Source organism: Mustelus asterias, chromosome 11 (genome assembly GCF_964213995.1).
Source record: "Mustelus asterias chromosome 11, sMusAst1.hap1.1, whole genome shotgun sequence".
In the NCBI taxonomy this organism is placed as follows: Eukaryota; Metazoa; Chordata; class Chondrichthyes; order Carcharhiniformes; family Triakidae; genus Mustelus; species Mustelus asterias.
This window is the reverse complement of record NC_135811.1, coordinates 45067233-45087042: the sequence shown is the minus strand read 5'-3', so window position 1 is coordinate 45087042 and position 19810 is coordinate 45067233. Positions and strand designations below refer to the sequence as shown.

At 39.0% G+C, this 19810-nt stretch overlaps 1 protein-coding gene across 10 annotated transcripts in view; it reads left to right on the top strand.

Moving 5' to 3' along the window:
* cpeb3 (cytoplasmic polyadenylation element binding protein 3) overlaps positions 1–19810 on the top strand; it is a 100726-nt gene that overhangs the window by 20507 nt on the left and 60409 nt on the right. For all 10 annotated transcript variants that reach the window (XM_078223506.1, XM_078223508.1, XM_078223502.1 and 7 more), the window contains exons 3-4: positions 3736–3895; positions 14282–14341. In XM_078223506.1, coding sequence (XP_078079632.1) covers positions 3736–3895; positions 14282–14341 — 220 coding nt within the window. The remainder of the gene's footprint in view (positions 1–3735; positions 3896–14281; positions 14342–19810) is intronic.

Below are 19810 nucleotides of genomic sequence, written 5' to 3'. Positions count from 1 at the left end.
ATCAATATTGTGCATCTTTCCACCAATTTCTTGCCTCATTTGGACTAGTCTTCAACACTTTTGTTTTGTTGAATATTATGGTTATGCTGAATGATGTTCTGATGCACCTTAAATGACATGCAGTAGCATTTGTGAGTAAAGACCAACTTTTGAGTCATCAATGGTGCTATGCCAAAGCCTTCACTATGCAAATAGTTGGATCGAACTAGATACTTGACATTTTATGAAATTAGAAAATTGTCTATGATGGGTCATTGAAGTTGCAAGTTCAACTGTTTTCAAAAATACATTAAAAAAAAAATATAGGTCTATATAATGTTAAAATAGAATGAAGGCCTGCAAAATCATTAAGTTACTTCATATTCTTCCAACAGCAACAAGTCAAAACTTAGATAATGGAGTAGCAATAAATCATGAACATGCAGCAATTAAAATCTACCAATAAAGCATAGGAGAATTTAAAACAGTTGAAACTCAAACTATTTTAGCCATATTTTTCTTAGCTGGAATTTCTAAACTGCCTTGTAAAGATATTTCACAATCAAATGATGACTCTAATCTATAAAAAACATCCCTTGTGTTGAGTGGTTTTAACAATGTTTTTACATGAACCCTTCCCAAAAGCCTGGCAGGAGGATTCCTTAATCAAGAGTTAATACTGCTAGTTTCAGGGAGACAATGACACAGTCTGAGCGTTTATAGAATTTCACCTTGTTCATCGACAGGTATCTGTCTTTTTATTCATTCAGGGGATGTGAGTATCGCTGGGTGGACCCATCCCTAAATGCCCTTGAATTGAGTGGTTTGCTAGGCCATTTTCAGAGGGCATTTAAGATGTGGGTCTGGAGTCACATGTAGGCCAGGTAAGGATGGCAAAGTACCCTACAGGGCATTAGTGAACTCAATTAATTTTTATGACAATGGTTTCAGGGTCATCATTAGACTTTTAATTCCAAATTTTTATTGACATCAAATTTCACCATGGTGGAATTTGAACTCGGGTCCCTAGAGCATTACCCTGGGTCTTTGGATTGCTAGTCTAGTGACAATGCCATTATGCCACTGCCTCCCTTTCACCCCCACTGTCTGGTAGAGTGAAAGATTGATTCACAGTTGAGAGTGTATATTTTCTGTGGTATGAAATGGATTTTTAAAATTTTCAAATTGAAAACCAGCTCAATCTCAATTTTTCATATGAGCTCTTCAGATAGATGGCATAAGGTGAAGATAGCTATCCAACTATGAAAAAAAGAATGATGCTGTTTTTCCTCCGCTTAATTTGAGTTCTGTTCTTTTGGATGACTATTATTCCCATTGTTGTTTGGTAACCATGCAGCATGCTGCTAAACCCAAGGAATTATCCAGTATGACATACACTGCATTCTACCCCCCCCATCCTCTCGAACTCAAATTCCCCTCTGTTTTGCTGCCGTATCTCAGAGCTACTCTACAATGCCATCAAAGTTGAGCGCATCTCCTAACTGAGTGCCACAGTGCACAATATGTCTTCCCCATTATCGCTAAACCCCACATATAATCTATAGTTCTGCTGCATGTTTGTCATCTTTCTGTGCAGCTGGGCTGTTTTATAAACAGGAATGGTATGGATACAGAAGATACAATCGTCGGTTAGCTCAGTTGACAGGTCAGTACCAGCAGCACGGTGGCACAGTGGTTAGCACTGATGCCTCACAGTGCCAGGGACACGGGTTCAATTCCTGGCTTGGGTCACTGTCTGTGTGGAGTCTGCACGTTCTCCCCATGTCTGCATGAGTTTCCTCCGGGTGCTCCAGTTTCCTCCCACAATCTGAAAGGCGTGCTGGTTAGCTGCATTGGCCATGCTAAATTCTCCCTTAGTGTACCTGAACAGGCGCCGGAGTGTGGTGACTAGGGGATTTTCACAGTAACTTCATTGCGTGTTAATCTAAGCCTACTTGTGACACTAATAAATAAACTTTAAACTGGCTGGTGAGTGATGTAGCAGCACGGGTTCAATTCCTGTACCGGATGTGGTTATTCATGAAGGCCCACCTTCTCAATCTTGCCACTCGCCTGAGGTGTGGTGATCCTCAGGTTAAATCACCACCTATCAGCTCTCCCCCTCAAAGGCTATTTGGTATGGAAGGAATACTCTTTAATCCATAACTCCCTTTATTCTCTAAAATAAAACAGAATTTGTCTACTTCAGTTAATATAAATTAGTAGCCTTGCTGGAGTGAACATTACTTATTGCATAGCAGGTCTATGTTATAAAACATCCTTCAATTAAGTGAACAAGTCATGGAAAATCTGCTAGTAATAGCATGTTGCTACATTCAGATGTTAAATTGCAGACACCAAATGCTGTGTACTTGATCATGCATGACATTTACACACATTCTTCAATCTGCAAAGTTCTGTCATCAAACTGAGATTGCACCCTGACATTAGAGTTGGTAAACTAATAATCCTGGCATTTGGGACAGTTTAGCTATAGAATAGTTTTTCATTACATCATATAACCTCCCTGAACTTATGAAATCAGCGTGTTAATTACAGTGAACAATGTTATTGGATGTTATGTGAGACAGAGAAACCTGGAAATACTGAAGTTATTTATTTATAAGTGGCAAATGTTTGATATTTTCAGCATCTGAGATGCACATGCAGGATCATTTTAACCGTGGCAGCATATTGTGATTTTTCACAATAGTTACCATTTGTGTAGTCATTGTAAGGGTGGCAATCATTATTGGTCTTGAAAAAGTAAACTTGGTGTTTATATATACTTAGAGATTTTACGGTTACTTTAGACATCGGCTTTATGTTTTTATGTGCAGGAGTTGACTGAGATTAGGACTGTTACAGTTTTTAGGCTTTCATTACTCTTTAATTCTCTATTCCTGAACCTGACTATTTTTGAGAGTGTGTCCAAGCTTGCTATTCTTAGAATATTTTTGTGCTCAGATCTTTTGGATAAAGAAATCATGTGTTCAGGGAATCCTGTCAAGTTTGTTTCAGCCCTGGTTCGATCTTGTGCTTAAACGTTATTCTGCTTGCCTTTGGAAGGTGGCAGAATAACACTTGGTATTGGATTTTAGTTGTCAACCAAATATACCAAGTATATAATGCAGTGAAATAAGCAATAACATATTTGTTAAGCTTGACTAAATAAATAATTGGTGGACAATTCCTCTACTAGGCTATGGTATATAGTGTTTTCTTGCATAATAGTTCTCTTGTTATTTTCTCAGACTATAGCAATTCAATGCCAATGGCAGTTAGACTCTGACCTCGGTGGAAGGCAGGCTAATAAGTACCTTCCAAAGATGATCTAAATCAATGAAAATACATTTGATTGAATTGAGAAATATCCATATTTAAGAGTTTCTAGGTTCTTGCTTAAGTATGTGCAAAACCAAATCCGCAACAGTTTTATGAAAATCATGGAGCAGAAGAAAAGCTGATTCTGTTATCTCCTTTTGTACCGTGATTATTGAAGAAACCCATGCCAAGATAAATCTTGGGTAAACAAGAATAGTTTTGTCTGACATTGGGAAGTTTAGAAATTGTTAACAAGGTTGTAAGTAACTCTGAAGTTTGAATCTGTTGAAATGCTATACTAATTTAAACTTTACGACCGTTTGTGTTTATTGCAATGAGTTTATATGGATTTCAATGCTTCATAGTGATGTATTCGGAATTCCACAAAACTGGCAATTGCTTCCAACAGTCTCTTTTTCTTATATCTTATAGGATCGCAATCGGCCCTATGACGCATTTAACTTGCACTCTTTGGAGAATTCTTTAATGGATATTATGAGGAGTGACCATGAGCCTCTCAAAGGTAAACACTACCCTCCCAGTGGCCCACCAATGACTATTGCCGATATAATGTGGAGGAATCATTTTGCAGGTTAGGAATATTACTACATCCCTATATATTTGATATAGATTCGTAAAAATACAAAACATGAACTTTCAATGTATGTTTTTGGTTGATTGTCCATGATTTATTGTTTCACTTACAAAATCTTGCATGTTTCTAATGGCAAAAGAGTTTGCAGATGACTTTTGAGAAAATCCTTAAGAAAATGTCCATGACTATTGATTCATTTTTAAGAAATAGTCCGCATGTTCCTGATCCTTTTGTATTAATGAGATGCCTGTTTGAAAATAACTGTGAAATTCCGCTAAGTTTTATTTCTTATTTTTCATTGGATTGTTAAAACTTTGCAAGCTTTCTCGCATGCTTACTTTTAGGATTTTGGTTCACTTGATCAGCGAGAGAGGGAAGACCTGAATAGACATCGATTTTCTTCTTTTCACAATATTACAAATGCTTTTAAACCCATTTTGTTTCTAGAATTATTCTTTTAAATTAAAAATTATAGCATTATTTCTAGTTTTCATTCTGAATTTTATCTGATATTTTTCTTTGCTTCACAGTTATATTAACTGTTTCCTGGCTTTTGAATACAGTGTTTTTCCCTGCATTACAATAGTGAATATGCTTTGTGTTTCACCTGACTGTGAAATGCTTTCGGACATCCTGAGATTGTGAAAGCACTATAAAAGTACAGTCTTTTTTCCCTTTTGGGAGAGCTTATTACCATTTTTTCCATGTTTACTTCTAAGTTTATATATGCTAGCTTTTTTTCTATGTTTTAAGTTTGCGGTATGCAATTTCCAAAACCCAGTGATTTTATTTGTCATAAGTACTGAGATTCTGGTGAAGCGATTCAAGGAAACCCCATTTTGCACTTGAGCTGGTAGTGTAGAAGGTGAACTTTAAAATTTTCTCTGAATCCAATTGATTTGTTACATGCCACAGTTCACAGGAGATGGCCTTTAATTTGACTTGGCTATTTGTACAGCTTTAAGGTTCATGTAATGTGGAATTAGTCACCTTACTGTCATATCTATTCTACTAGTGGAGTTGGTCTCTCACCCAAACTGCAATTGTTTAAATATGAAAATCATGGCGAACTTCAATGAATGGAGGAATATGCTTAAGGCAGATATAAAAATTGTGAATTGTTTTCAGTCCAGTAAAGAAAACCGTGATTAAGAACCAGTAGTCAATGTTTCTGCAAGGCTGTTGAAGGATCAGTTGAACAGCACTAAAGATAGAATTCTGGAGGGCACAAATGATTGGATGCAATACTAGTAAAAGGGTTAAGCGAGAGTAAGTGAAATAATCCAGATTAATAGTGGTACAGTAAAAATTGACTTGAGTGCAGTTGTAGCTCACTTTATTGACAGTATCAGGGATCACTTGGTCAAAGGAGGGAAAGTTCCAATGATGAAAGTTCAAAGAATTCCTGCAGATCTGTGCTAAGTGTTGCTGGTTGTTAAGTGAGCTACAATATGGAGCACTAAATAGAAGTCAAGCATTGCTAATCTAGGGGAAGTGCAACTAATGGTATCTGACTTGCCTTAGTCATATCTCCCATTATTTGTTACATTCTGACAGAGTTGAATGCTGTGGCTTTAAAACATTACAGACATGATTGTAATTCCAGAAATTGACGACATAAATTTTAGTATTTTATGTCTGGCTCGGGAATTCTGGTTAATTGGAGTCAATTGAAAGTGATGTTTTATATCGGAATCCTGTATATTTAGCTGGAGCTAGGAATGATTAGAAGGGATTTATTCACTGAAATAATACTAATCTGATAGTAACAAGAAATTCTGATCGTTTTCAGCTGGATATGTTGGGGAAAAATAGGTTTCAGCCATGCCTGCCACCTCAAGCCTTGGCTTTTCCAACATGGTCCTCAGTGGCCACTTGAATTCCACATGTCAGTTCATTAAACTCCACTGCCCACAGCCTATCCCATACTTCTTTCCCTCACAGTCGTCTATCCTTGCTGTTCTGCAGTGTCCCACAACATTAATTTCAAACTTATAAGTTGCATATTCCCTGGTAACTGTACCCTACTCTGTGACATTCTGTAGTCGCACCCTTTACATTGCAGGCTCGCATGTTGGACATTTGCTCCTTCACCCCATGTGGCATAGAGGATAATATTCAGGCATGGATTGAGAATTGATCATTAGACAGAAGAAAGTATAGGAATAAGTGGGTAATTCTCAAGTTGGCAAGCTGGGACTAGTGGGGTAGCACAAGGATCAGGACTTGGAATCCAGCTATACAAAATCTATGTCACTGATTTGGATTTGGGGACCAAAAGAAATATCTCCAATTTTGCTGATGAAACAAAGCTAAGTGGGAATTTGAGTTGTGACGAGGATGCAAAGAGGCTTCAAGAGGCTTTGGATAGGTTTAGTGAGTTGGCGAGAACATAGTAGATGGACTATAATGTGGAAAATTGTTAAATTATGCACTTTGTGAGGAACATCAGAAATACAAAGTATTTTTTAAATGGTGAGGGATTGGGAAGTGTTGATGTTCAAAGGGAGTTGATTTGTTCATAAGCCACTTGTTCATAAGCCACTGAAAGGTAGCATACAGCTGCAGCAAACTATTAGGAAGGGAAGTGGTATGTTGGCCTTTACTGCAATAGGATTTGAGTACAGAAGTTAATATGGCTGGCTGCAATTGTGTACAGCCTTGATAAGACCATATTTGGAGTACTGTTTACAGTTTTGCTCTCCTGATCAAAGGAAGGATTATACTTGTCACTGAGGGAGTGCAACAAAGGTTTACCAGACTGATCTCTGGGATGGTGGGATTGACCTGTGAGGAGAGATTGAGTTTTGCAGTCAACGCCACAGTGATGGTATTCGTTACTGACCTTGGCTGCTTGCAAAGATCTAGCAAGCTTTTGTGCATGGATTTCACCTTTCCCAACATGAATTACATTCTGGTACTAGCTTTGGGAATCTCTGTCCAGCAACAATGATTTAACAACAAAGCAGTCAAAGCAGCACATCGAAGAATTCTCATAGACAGAAAACCAAGGAAATAACAAACAAGTTTAATCATTCACTTTTGAGTTTTGCAGAAAGTAGAATGTGGATTGGCATATACACATGGGATAAAAGTAGAAGCTGAAATATCATGAACTTTAAAAAATTCCATAGATTTGTTTTTTTTTCATAGAATGGCAAACTTTAACATTCCACCACACCCCTCCTCAAAAAAGCCCCATCCCCTCAAATGTAATATCAGTTGTTCAGGCCAGAGGCTTTTCTGAATAATTGTGACTTGTACGCTCACCGCCACTCTCCAAGGTCAGTTAGCGATGACCAATAATGCTGGCCTTGCCAAAGATACCCCAGGAAACTTGAACAAATTTAAAAAGAAAATATGTTGCGCTTCACTCTGCAAGGGCATAACTTTTAAGGATTTTACAGTGAGGATAACAGTTTAATGGGTGTAAGTTCACATTAATTCTTGATTTCTAATTGGTGTCCTTCCATCTGCAAGAACTTCAGCACTGATATCACTGACAAGCCTCTGAATTTCCACTTTTAGTTGCCTGTATGAATGCCAGGAGTTGGTGTCCATTTCAGATTCATGACAGCAAACCCTGACAATTTGCCATTATTATAACTCAAACAATAATTTTGGGTTGGAAATTTAAGCACTGGTGAGTCTAAGAGTTGAGCTCGATACTAGAGTAAACTTGATGACAGAGACCTATTTTGTTTTCCCTGAAAACCATGGGGACGCAGTATTCGCCCTTTGCGATAGTTACCAGATGGCATGTGATGCTTGTTCTTCAACTTATTTGCGTCTGCAACTTGTTCTGCAAGTTATCCCGCAACCTAACATGTGTTTGCAAATAGGTAGAAAAACTCTTTTATTTGACCCATCTCTTTCATACCATTTGTGTCTGTTATTAAAAGCCCCTTATTGTGATCTCTTTTCAAGCCTGCAAAACCCAAATTCCTACATCGTGGCAGAGGCCTGAGGATACACTGTGTCAACCTTCATCGTCTGCCACTGTCTCTTGAATATATCCCCTGTGTCTCAGTTACCAAAAATAGATAATGTATCCACGGTGTGGATTGACCTGAGCACTATACAGCCAAAGAATGATTTCATCCGAATTGTGTTCTACTGATTTGGTTATGTTGTTTGACATTCAATCTGCTTCCTGTGCTTTGCATCGGTTAGACATTTTGAGTATTAAATCCACCTTTGTCATTTTTTTGGCACCATATCACGGTCCATTTGAGATATCTCTTAGCCAAAATATTTAAGTTGCTCCTGCCCTTATTCCACTTCCCTCTCCAACGCCCAAAACTATCCACTTGAATTCAACTTTTTGAATGACTTGCTTAGTTGTGCAAGTAGATGTGGACTGCCAGTCACCTGAACTGCTTTCCTCGCAGCACTATGGGTGTGCCTACATCTCATGGCCTGCAGCAGTGCAAGAAGGCAGCTCACCACCATCTCCTCAAGGGCAATTAATGATGGGCCTTAAATTCTGGCCTAGTCTGTGATGCCCCCCCACCCCCTCCCTTCCCCACGAATGAATATATTGTTTGAGTCACATCACAATGTGGTATGCAGTGAGTGAGTATTTACCATTTGAGGATCTGAGCTACCTGTTTAATAATGCACAATTACTATCATGCTTATTCATAAAGCAGCTTTAACAGAAAATTTCTTGTGCCCATTTGAGTGGGTGAGAGGAAGATAAAGAAACTCGTATTGAATGATGGTGGAAGAGATAGGAGAGATGCTTGAAATCGTGGTCCAAAAGGTAGGCTTTGGGCTTTGTTGATCTCATTGAGCCCAGAAAGGTATAAGGTGCCTAATCTGCATTTGATCTCCCAAGTGTAGCAGGGATTACGTTTTGAGCAGTGCATATAATATACTAGATTGAAGGAAGTAATGCAAATACCAGCTTCACCTGAAGTGTGTTTGAGACCTTGGACAGTGAGGACACAGGAGGTAAAAGACCAGGTGTTACACCTGTGTTTGCATGGGGAGGGATGAGGTGTTGGGGGTGACTGAAGAGTGAACAGGGTGTCACAGAGGGGACAAACTCTTCGGAATGCTGAAAGGTGGAGGGGGAGATACATTTGGTGGTGGCATCACACTGCACGTAGTGGAAAATGATCGGTTGAATGCAGAGGCTGGTGGAGTAGAAGATGAGGACAAGGGGAACCATATTATGGTTCTGGGAGGAAGGGGAAGGGATGAGGGTAGAAGTGCAAGAAATGTAGCAGATGCATTTGAGATCCCTGTTGATTATGGTGATTAGGTACAAGGAACAAAGAACAATATAGCACAGGAACAGGCCCTTCGGCCCTCCAAGCCTGCGCCGCTCATGTGCCCACTAGACCATTCTTTTGTATCCCTCTATTCCCAGTCTGTTCATGTGGCTATCTCGATAAGTCTTAAACGATCCCAGCGTGTCCGCCTCAATCACCTTGCTTGGCAGTGCATTCCAGGCCCCCACCACCCTCTGTGTAAAATACGTCCCCCTGACATCTGTGTTGAACCTTGCCCCCCTCACCTTAAACCCGTGACCCCTTGTGTTCGTCACCTCTGACCTAGGAAAAAGCTTCCCACTGTTCGCCCTATCTATGCCCTTCATAATTTTATACACCTCTATTAGGTCGCCCCTCATCCTCCGTCTTTCCAGGGAGAACAACCCCAGGTATTTTGCAGTCAATTTCAGACCAGAAACTGTGCACCATTTTGTTTCCTTTCCATTGCTTGTTTTGTTTCTTCAGTCAGCTGAAGATCTACTCTCGACTAACTCTTTGTTTCCTTTCTTGCCCCATCACCATTCCCTTTGGCCATCTAAGACTTTTGCCATTAAATCTCCAGTCATTCACCTATCACATACCTTTCTTTTGGCCTTGTTGCCCCCACCCCTTGCTCAAAACCTATTACATCCCCAACTTTTCTTGGTTCTGATGAAAGGTCACTGATTTGAAACATTAACTCTATTCTTCTTCACACGTGCTGCCATAGCCTGCTGAGTATTTTCAGCATTTTCTGTTGCATTTCGGACTTCCAGCATCCCCACTATATACCTTTTCGATTAGACTTTGAGGAGTGCCTTTTTTTCTCCCCAAAAGGTGGAAAAACAAGAGTGATTTGGGGAAAGAATTCCAGAAAGTAGAGCAGAGGTCAACACTGGTGCAATGAAAGGATCGCTGAATATAGCACAAAATGTTGCTTTACTACATTTAATTGAACAATTGGGCAAGTCATGTAATTAAGAGTAAGTCATTATATTTTGAAGTTAAATTGGCAGTGGACATGCTAATCTATTAAAATGATGGTTGCAAAGCGCAGGCAAGTCGGTAAATATTTGCAATGAAATCAGAGGCTGACCAGCGTCCAGTCAGCTGAGATCATGTGTGCATCATTGTAGTTTCGACCACTCATCTTTCTTTTTTGAAGAACTGAAATCCAGCTGGGTAAGCAAACAAAAGCCACACAGTGTAGTTAAGAAACCGATTACATAAAATCTTTCTTTCTGTCTCCTTCTGCCACCACCCCACCCCCCCACCACCTCCCCAACCTTCTCACCACCACCCCAGAAAAAATCTGCATCATTAAACCATAAGACGACAAAAACTATGCGTTTTATCGATGAGTTTTTGATATTGCCATAACTAATTTGCTCCTGGTGCCTTGCAGAACAATCGCACTCCCTGATGAGGCTTTACAAGTCATTTTGTATCAATAGGTTTGAGAGCTTCAGTACTTCACAGATTTGGTCCATATATTTGGAAATGCCAGTGATCACACCTGGTGAACTCTGAGCATGAAAACCATCAGGCGGTGTGGCCTGAGGTCTCCTGCCCGCCATATTTAAATTTGGTTAGCAGAGCAACAGGCCAGTGGGGCTGATGTCTGTTTTTCGGGTAACGGAGCAGGAGTTGATCAAAGATTGTCACCAAACATTCAGTTGTTCTTCGCCTTTCACTATGTATCTGGCTGGCTGCTGCTTGACTTGACGGCTGCTTAAGGCGCCGAGCATGACAGAGCTGCTGTTGTCTGTTGGCATGGTGCTCTTAGCCATACAGCTGTTGTGATTGGCGGTGAGCAGCATTTGATTTGGGAAGGTCCTGGTGTAGCAGAAGGTTTGCACCGATATAAGCTTTTTCCAGGAGCTTTCTTGTTGCAATCTCCTTATGTGAGGGGGTGTGATGTTGCTCAGGACTGGAAGTCGAGGGAGTTGAGTCCATTCGGCCCATCGAGTCTGCACCGACCACAATCCCACCCAGGCCCTACCCCCATATCCCTACATATTTACCCAAGATGATACGCATGGATGTATTGAACTGGGTATTTGCAAAACTGGTGTGGGATCAGGGTAACCGCCTGATCTAGAACACAGACCTGTGAAGCTGTATGGAATGCATAAAATAGTTGATGCTTTCAAACCAAAATGAGTGAGGATTGAGAGTTCTTTCTGGTCCTTGTGAAAGGCCATCAACCTGAAACATTACTCTTCCTTTCTCCACAGATGCTGCCTGTCCTGCAAACCTGTTTCCAGCATTTTTATTTTTGATGGAACTTTGTGGGTTTTTTTACAGCATTCCTTAATTTAAAATACCTCCTGTGTTTTAACTAGGCTTTAACAAAATGTGTCTTGTCTTCAAGCATTATTTATTTCTATTGTTAAAACGGTCTGCTGAACATGATCAAATTGGGTTTTAATCTACAGTGCAAACAAGAATTGCATTTGTTGATGTTTGTTGATTCATTAATAACTACTTGTGACTTTAAACATCATAACGCTTCAGGCTTTTTTCCATGACTCTTATTTGGTGACTGTGAATCATTTTTTATTGTAGATGGACTGTGAACTTAAAGTTGCATGTTTCTGTGTACTATGAGTGGAATTGTGTACCAGTGGTCCTTAATTAAGGTACAATGTACAATAGTATGCTTTCGGACCATTGCCTTCAGGCTCACGTTAATGATCAGTTTTATTTACAAGTTGCATAATGCAGAGGAGGAAGAGAAGTGCACGGCAAGAAATTCATGTTATTAGTTCATATGCAAAATCTTTGCACTGCATTTTAGTGGTTTTCAAATTTCTGGTAGAACCTTACATGGGAGATAGCACTCTGATTTGGCAGCAGCTCAAAGGAACAAAGAGGAGACCGTAACACAACTTGTCAGTTTTCTGTTGAAGCAGGCTCTTTTGATAATCAAATTATTTCCAGTGGTCAAGCAATTTAGATATTCACTTAGCACTTAAGTGGATATGATATAAACAGCAGTCTTCCGGCCATCAGTTTTTGACAGTTAACAATTAAAACTACATGTATTGTTAATTGTAGATTAATTGACTGTTTTATTGTACTCTGGTTCTCAGCATTAACTGGGGCTTCAATTGTGTTAATATATATAGGAGCCGACTGAAACTGGTTGTTGGGTTTGGAGATGCATGTTTATAAAGTATATCATAGAAATCATAGAATCATAGAAACCCTATAATGCAGAAGGAGGCCATTCGGCCCATCGAGTCTGCACCGACCACAATCCCACCCAGGCCCTATCCCCATATCCCTACATATTTACCTGCTAATCCCTCTAACCTACGCATCTCAGGACACTAAGGGGCAATGTTTAGCATGGCCAATCAACCTAACCCGCACATCTTTGGCACATATCTCTGTAAATAAAAAGCTTAGCGTCTGCAAAGATTAGGCTCTAGTTCTATCCTTCACTGCCTCGCTGCCTGGAATAAGACAATCTTCCAATTCTATAATACTGTTTGCCAATGGGTGGCATGGTGACACAGTGGTTAATACTGCTGCCTCACAGCGCTAGGGACACGGATTCAATTCCAACCTTGGGAAACTGTGTGAAGTTTGCTCGTTCACCTTGTGTCTGCTTATGTTTCCTCTGTATTCTCTCCAGTTTCCTTCCATAGTCCAAAGATGTGTAGGTTAGGTGGATTAGTGGGCTAAATACATGAGGTTACAGGAATAGGGCGGGGTGTAAGCCTGGGTGCGATGCTCTGTCAGAAAGTCAGGGCAGACTCAATGAGCTGAATGGCCTCCTCCTGGAATGTAGGGATTCTATAAATGCTTTTAAAATAATAAACGATCCAAATCCCTTCAAGGTTCATCCTTTAAACTTTTATTTTGACCACAAAATATCTTATCAAACACACTTGGCCTAACTGCTTTTTAGGTCAACAGTGATGCTGGCAACAAAGGTTGTCCACTTCTTGTTGAAACAGGATGTAATTGAACTATTCCTTTGCATTTGCCATTCCTGTGACAGAAACAAGAGAACTATTTCAACTTTTAGTTTTTAAAAATTCTTTCTTGTGATGTGGGCGTCGCTGGAAAGGTCAGCATTTATTGCTGATCCCTAATTGCGCATGAACAAAGTGACTTGCTAGGCCATTTCAGTGGGTGGTTAAAAGTCAACATCATTGCTGTAGGTCTGGAGTCATATGTAGACCAGACCGGGTAAGGATGGCAGATTTCTTTTCCTGAAGGACATTAGTGAACTAGATGGGTTTTTACAATAATCGACAATTGGACTTTCAATTCCAGATTTTTGTTGAATTAAAATTTCATCATCTGCTATGGCGGGATCTGCATCTGGGTCCCCAGAGCATCACCCTGGGTCTCTGAATTACTAGTCCAATGACAATACCACTACTCCAGCATCTGAAGCTTGATTTTGAAATGTCTAAAAATATATATTTTTTAAAAATCCCTGTTTAGTGCAGGTAAAAAAAAAACTGCTGTTATCTCATTCTGGTGTAAATATTATAACTTTTTTTGTAAATGATTCACGGTTATAAGTTGTGATATTTGTTGTTTTTACTACTGTGTGACATTATAGAGTTTTTAGCTTGTTTGTTGAAGGCATCTTTGTAAATTGTGGGGTTTATTGCAATCCTGTTCAATTCTGACTTTTTAAAAAGTGATTAGATGTGTAATCAATATGTTGTACCCTAAATTAAGGAACACATTCTGTAAATGGAAATATTTTGCCTAAACATTTTAATATGTTGAAGCTACAATATATAATTTGAGATATTTCCTCTCCTCTTCTAGCCGCATTCAATTTGTAAAAAATGAATTTTGATGGTAGGTTAAAGTCAGCTTTTTAGGGCAGGTAACATGATATGATTATAGATTTAATAGAGTGAAGAAGAAAGGAAAATTGTTTGTTCTTTTGAATCATAACGAAAGGTCTACCTGTTTTTCAGTTTAGGTAAAATGTAATATGAGTGTGCTTCAAGATAATTCATTCTTCCAATAGACTTGGATTAACCTTTTTGAGTTGCATACTGAGACCAATTATGGTTTAAGTTACTTGAGTATGAAAATATAGGTCAGAAATACTAATAACTTTTTCAATAACCTCTTTATTTTGCAGGTCGCTTGGGCCTTAATTTCCCTCATCCAGGAACAGATAACCTTGTGGCACTAAACAATAGTAAGTACTGTTATTTCATGTAATTCCTACAATGCGTTCAAAAAGTATTCCTTAATTTGAGAAAGCAATTTTCATTTAAGTATACTTGAAAGCTTGAAATAAAATAAGCTGTACACCACATAATCATCATGGCACTGAGTTTTATACATGATAGGCAATGGTAGCTGCTGTCCTGGGCAATTTCTACATCATAGGAAAGGTGGTAATGGAACATATTTTTTTCCCCCAAGAATATAATTTCTTCATAAATTTTGTAAAAGTACATTACAAAACATTACAAACTTGAAAATGGCAGCAAGTGCCATAAAACTTGACTTGTCACCATACACTCTGTTTGATTCTTAGGTGTCTCTTTTCAATTGTAATTCTTTTGATATTTTCCATATACATTCCATGTCAGGCATGCAATCTGGGGGCAAAACATTTTAAATTGAAAAATTACAAAAAGTACAATTGAATTCAACTTTCCTTCATACAGCATATTCTTGCCTGAGGTGCCTCAATACAATTCCAATATTTTGGTATTCAAATTCAATGCCAGGCATCCAGCCTGAGGAATTCTACAAATTTTCCAGCCACTTGATGTACTATGGCCAAAAAACTTTAGACGGCGAGCTTTCTCTGTTGCGCCTTTCTGATGGCTGTGGAAGCTTTAGTGTGTCACTCAGCAACGTAGTCCTGCACCTTGGAATGTGCCAATCTGCAACACTCGGTCGAGGACAACACTTGGCGCTGGAAAAGCAGTAGATTTTGAGCAGACCAAATTGCTCAAATTCACCGAATTGATGAACCTCCAGTCGCAATTGATGTTTGTCTTAATGTCCATGCCCACCGAATAACTAATAGAGCACAAGGTCCTGCCTCACAGAGCTGCTTGGAATGAATCTCAACAAAAACCACTGCATCTCCGCAGCAGGGAATTTAGCATTCAACAAATTGAGAAAATGCCTATAAAATCCCATTTGTAAGGTGCCAAACAAATTTGGGCACAGCGCCTCTACATTCCATTTACTTCACCTCAGGAAGAAGCATCTTAAATGTGTTTTCCTTCCAAATTTGAGAGAAGTAGGATTCAGCTACAGTTCTGCTGGTGAATTCTGGTGTTGCCATCGTACTCATGGTGCATGAACTGGGTCTCTTCATGAGACCACTCGAATTAAACCTTCTCTGACCTTGTTTCCAGACAGGTCTCCATTATTGCAGAGGATGAGAGGATTTGTTAGTGTGCAGACAAAATTCTCTGACATTGCTTTATTAACCAAATTGGGTGTTTAATTTAGGGAATGTGCACATTTATATTTTAGTACACCTACGGACTTGAGTTCAAATTAATATGGTTAGCTCTGCTTTATATTCAAAAGAATCTGGTCAGACAACATCATAGTAATTAACATTTTTCTCCTAACTTTTCTTCCTTGAAGTCATGCCATTTATCTTTGTGCTGATAAAACCTATAATTTTTGCTTATTATCTCTTAATATCTCAGCTATGCAGAATAGCTTCAGTAGAGCCGGAATCTAGCCACATGTGGGGCGGCACAGTAGTTAGCACTGATACCTCATAGCGCCAAGGACCTGGGTTCGATTCCCGGTCTATGCGGAGTCTGCATGTTCTCCCCGTGTCTGCGTGGGTTTCCTCCGGGTGCTCCGGTTTCCTCCCACAGTCCAAAAGATGTGCTGGTGAGGTGCATTGGCCAATGCTAAATTCTCCTTCGGTGTACCTGAACAGGTGCCGGAGTGTGGCGACTCGGGGATTTTCACAATAACTTCATTGCAGTGTTAATGTGAGCCTACTTGTGATAAATAAACTTAAAACTTAGTGTTATCCCAGGTTAGAAATTGTTTGCAGTGCTGAAGCTTGTATTCCACAACTATCACAGTGGTTCATATTCTCTGTGGATAGAACCAACAATATTTGCAAATCTAGATATTTATAAATTTTGGTACAAGAACATATTAATTTACTTTTGAACGTGCCTCTGGTTAAATAGCTTGAGTGTATTTCAGCTGAAAGCTCACTAGCTAATGGTGAACAGCTACAATTGATTTTATTTATACTGTGGTTACGTTGGTGGCCAGTAAACAACAGGTTTCTCCTGACAGTTTGCAATGATTTAAGTTGAGAAATATGCAAGCTATTGTGACGTATTGCTAGCCTTAATATATTAAGATAAAAATTTTAGTTATATGATATTCCATACGGCCTGTAAACTTGAGGATGAAGAGAACTACTTTTTGTTCCTTGTTCTGTCTTTGTATCTGGAAATTGAACAAACGAAGAATATTGATTACCTGCGGTCTGATCTTCCTCATGAAAGTTGTTAAGTGTTCCCACACGTCACTTTGATTCTCTTTTAGACATTTTGAAACTTAACACATTCCTTGTGTGTGTTTTGACTTCACTTGAATGAATATCTTTTTGTGTTGTTGGTACCTCCTTTCAGATAAGCTGAAGTATGCATTCAGAAGGCAGTATTGTATATAGCTTAATAGAGAGACAACGTGACAGTCATAATCCCTGCATTGTAGCCAAATCTTAATCTTATTAGTGGAATGTGTGTGTCTCCTTCTAGAGTGTACATTCTCTTGCTCTCACTTTCTGTCCACTTGCTTTGTTTTCCTTCTCTCGCCCTGACTCCGTCCCCCTCCATTTACCCCTTTGCAGTTTTGAATGACAAAGCATTTGCATATAGAGATGGTACCTTCAAAGAAATGAGGAAAACTAAATTTGTGTGATTATAATCTACCATTCCTCAATTACAAGTCCAAGTCTAGATTTCCCCAGGATTTAGAAGAATGCGAGGTGGCTACACTGAAACATAAAATTATTAAGGGACTTGACAAGGTCCGTACCAGGAGGTTGTTTGCTTTGTCTGGGGAGCATAGAACTAGGGGTCACTGTCTCAGAATAGGGGTTGGCCATTTAGGATGAGTTGAGAGAATTTTTAACTCTGAGCATTTCAAGTCTTTGCAATTCTGTACCCAGGGAGCTGTGGACGCTCCATCATTGAATATATTCAGAACAGAGAGCCATAGCTGTCCGGTTAAAAAGGGAATTGAGTGATGTGGATTAATGTAGGAATGTGGACTTGAACTAAAATATCAATAATAATGCTGGTTTGAAGGGCAGAATGGCTTGTTCCTGTTTCTGTTGTATCATTTATATATGTTGCATTGCTAAGATGGTTCTTGTATGTCGGAGTTTTCGTTTTGTGGTTGTCGATAACATGATAAATTGTATCTTACATTATATAGTGTCACTTGTTGCATTTAATGCAGCAGTGAGCAAATGTGTCCCTACTTAATTTGGAGGTCACTAATTGTCTCTGACCTGTATTGACGGTTTTGAAGGGGCTTGCCATTTTGGAGGCTACGGTAATACTGACACTTAAAACCACGTATTAGCTGAGGTCAGGTGAACTGAAAGACTCTGAAATCAAACATAAAGGCCCATTGCAGACACAAAAAAGTGTTCCAGTGGATAAAGCAGGGTATTGAATGTATGTGATCCTTGAATCATAAGTGATGAAGAAGGAATGAATTATAAATAATTCAGCAACTTCTCATTCATGTGTTACAGTTTGCCTGGTCTGCTTAGAAACTGTTGATGATATTTTCCAATTTCTTTAGATTTTCAAATGACCTTAGAAGATTGGAGATTAGGAAAGTTTAGAATGTATATTTAACATGTCTGTATAACAATGGTGCAAAATTTACTACATATTAAATGTGAAGAATAATTTCCAATAGAATATCAATAAATGCAAACAGTAATGAGCTAGAGTAAACTCCTGGGCATCATTAAGCTTATAAAAGATGCTCTCTACAATACAAATTAAAAAAGTGTGGTCCTGTGGGCCTCCCGTTCTCTGCCATAGTATAGAATCATAGAGGTTTACAGCATGGAAACAGGCCCTTAGGCCCAACTTGTCCATGCTGCCCTTTTTTTTTAAAACCCCTAAGCTAATTGTGAAGCAGAACAGAAGTGACCCATAGTTTGATTCTTGAACCAAGCTATGTTAGTGCTGCCAGAAAAAAATCAAAGTGTTAACTTGTTGACCTGAGTTAACTTTATAAGCTTCAGTGGAAGGTTTGCATGCATTTCCATGGAAATGTAATAGCATATGTAATGTCCAGTTTCTTCCCCAATCCACCATTTTTTTTTTTGAAACAAATGCTTTGCTTTGCAAAAGTAGTAAGTGGATTTGTATTGCATTAAGCCTGAGGAGTAAAAGGTAAAAATGATTAAACCCAGGAATAAATGATTATACATTTGCATCATTAGATTCGAGATGCCCAAAGACTTGTACACTTGAGGTATACTAATTTATTTATACAAAACATTTGTATGGAGACTCCTTTCTGTGCAGACTACTCACATTATATACAAATTATTCACTCAGCCTCAATTTGTTAATCTGTTACAGGTAAAGCTTTACAAGTTCACGTAGAAGTTATAGCACAGTAACTGGTCAGTCCAAAGATGTGCAGATTAAGTGGAATGGCCATGCTAAATTGCCCCTTAGTATCCAAAGATGTGTAGGTTAGGTAGATTGGCCATGGTAAATAATGGGGCTATAGGATAGCGTGGGCCTGGGGAAGATATTCTTTCAGAGTCATGCAGGCTTGATGGGCCAAATGACCTCCTTCTGCACTGTAGCGATTTGATGGATTCTATGGTTCATTCGGCCCAACTCGTACCGGTTCTGCTGAAGTCTGTAAATTTAATTATGAACAGCTTTTATGGATACTTTTCACATTTATGTTTTGGGATAAATAGGATCCTGATTTTTTTAAAGAGATCCAGCTGGTGCTTGATATTTGGAATCCCTTTTAAGGAGAGGTGTGTGGGCTTTAGTGGGAAGAGTATCAAGTATTAAAATATGCTGACAACACAACAATGGGAGATTTGACAAGCTGAGGAATATTTGGTTCGTAGAATGCACAGCTAGTGACAGATGCAATTTAATGTGGAGAAGCATGAAATAATGCATCTTGGGAGAACAAAAAGGTGGAGGGGCAATTATATGCTTAGTGCAGAAATGTGGAAGAGTGTGCCTGAACCTAGGGGGTTTAGATATATAAGCCCCGAATACAAGTGCAGTTGCTGAAGCTATTGCAAGTAGCTTTTATGGTTTAATAAATAGGGGGGTTTATGAAGTACCAGAATCAGATAGCAATGATGAATTTACTCAAGAGCCTGTGAGCCCAATACTGACCCCAGTTCAAACAAAATCCATTTACCCAACTTTCTTCCCCATCTGTCAACCAATTTTCTATCTAGTTGCAACATTTTCTGTATTACCATAAACCAAATTTTTTCTAGTAATGCTCTTATGAAGCAGCTTCTCACATTATATTCTCTTTGCCTATACCTTCTATTCAAAATATTTTGAAGTGTGTTGTTTTTGACCTGCCTTTATTCAATGTTTGTTTCTAAATGCTTTATGATTTTTAAATTGCTTTTATG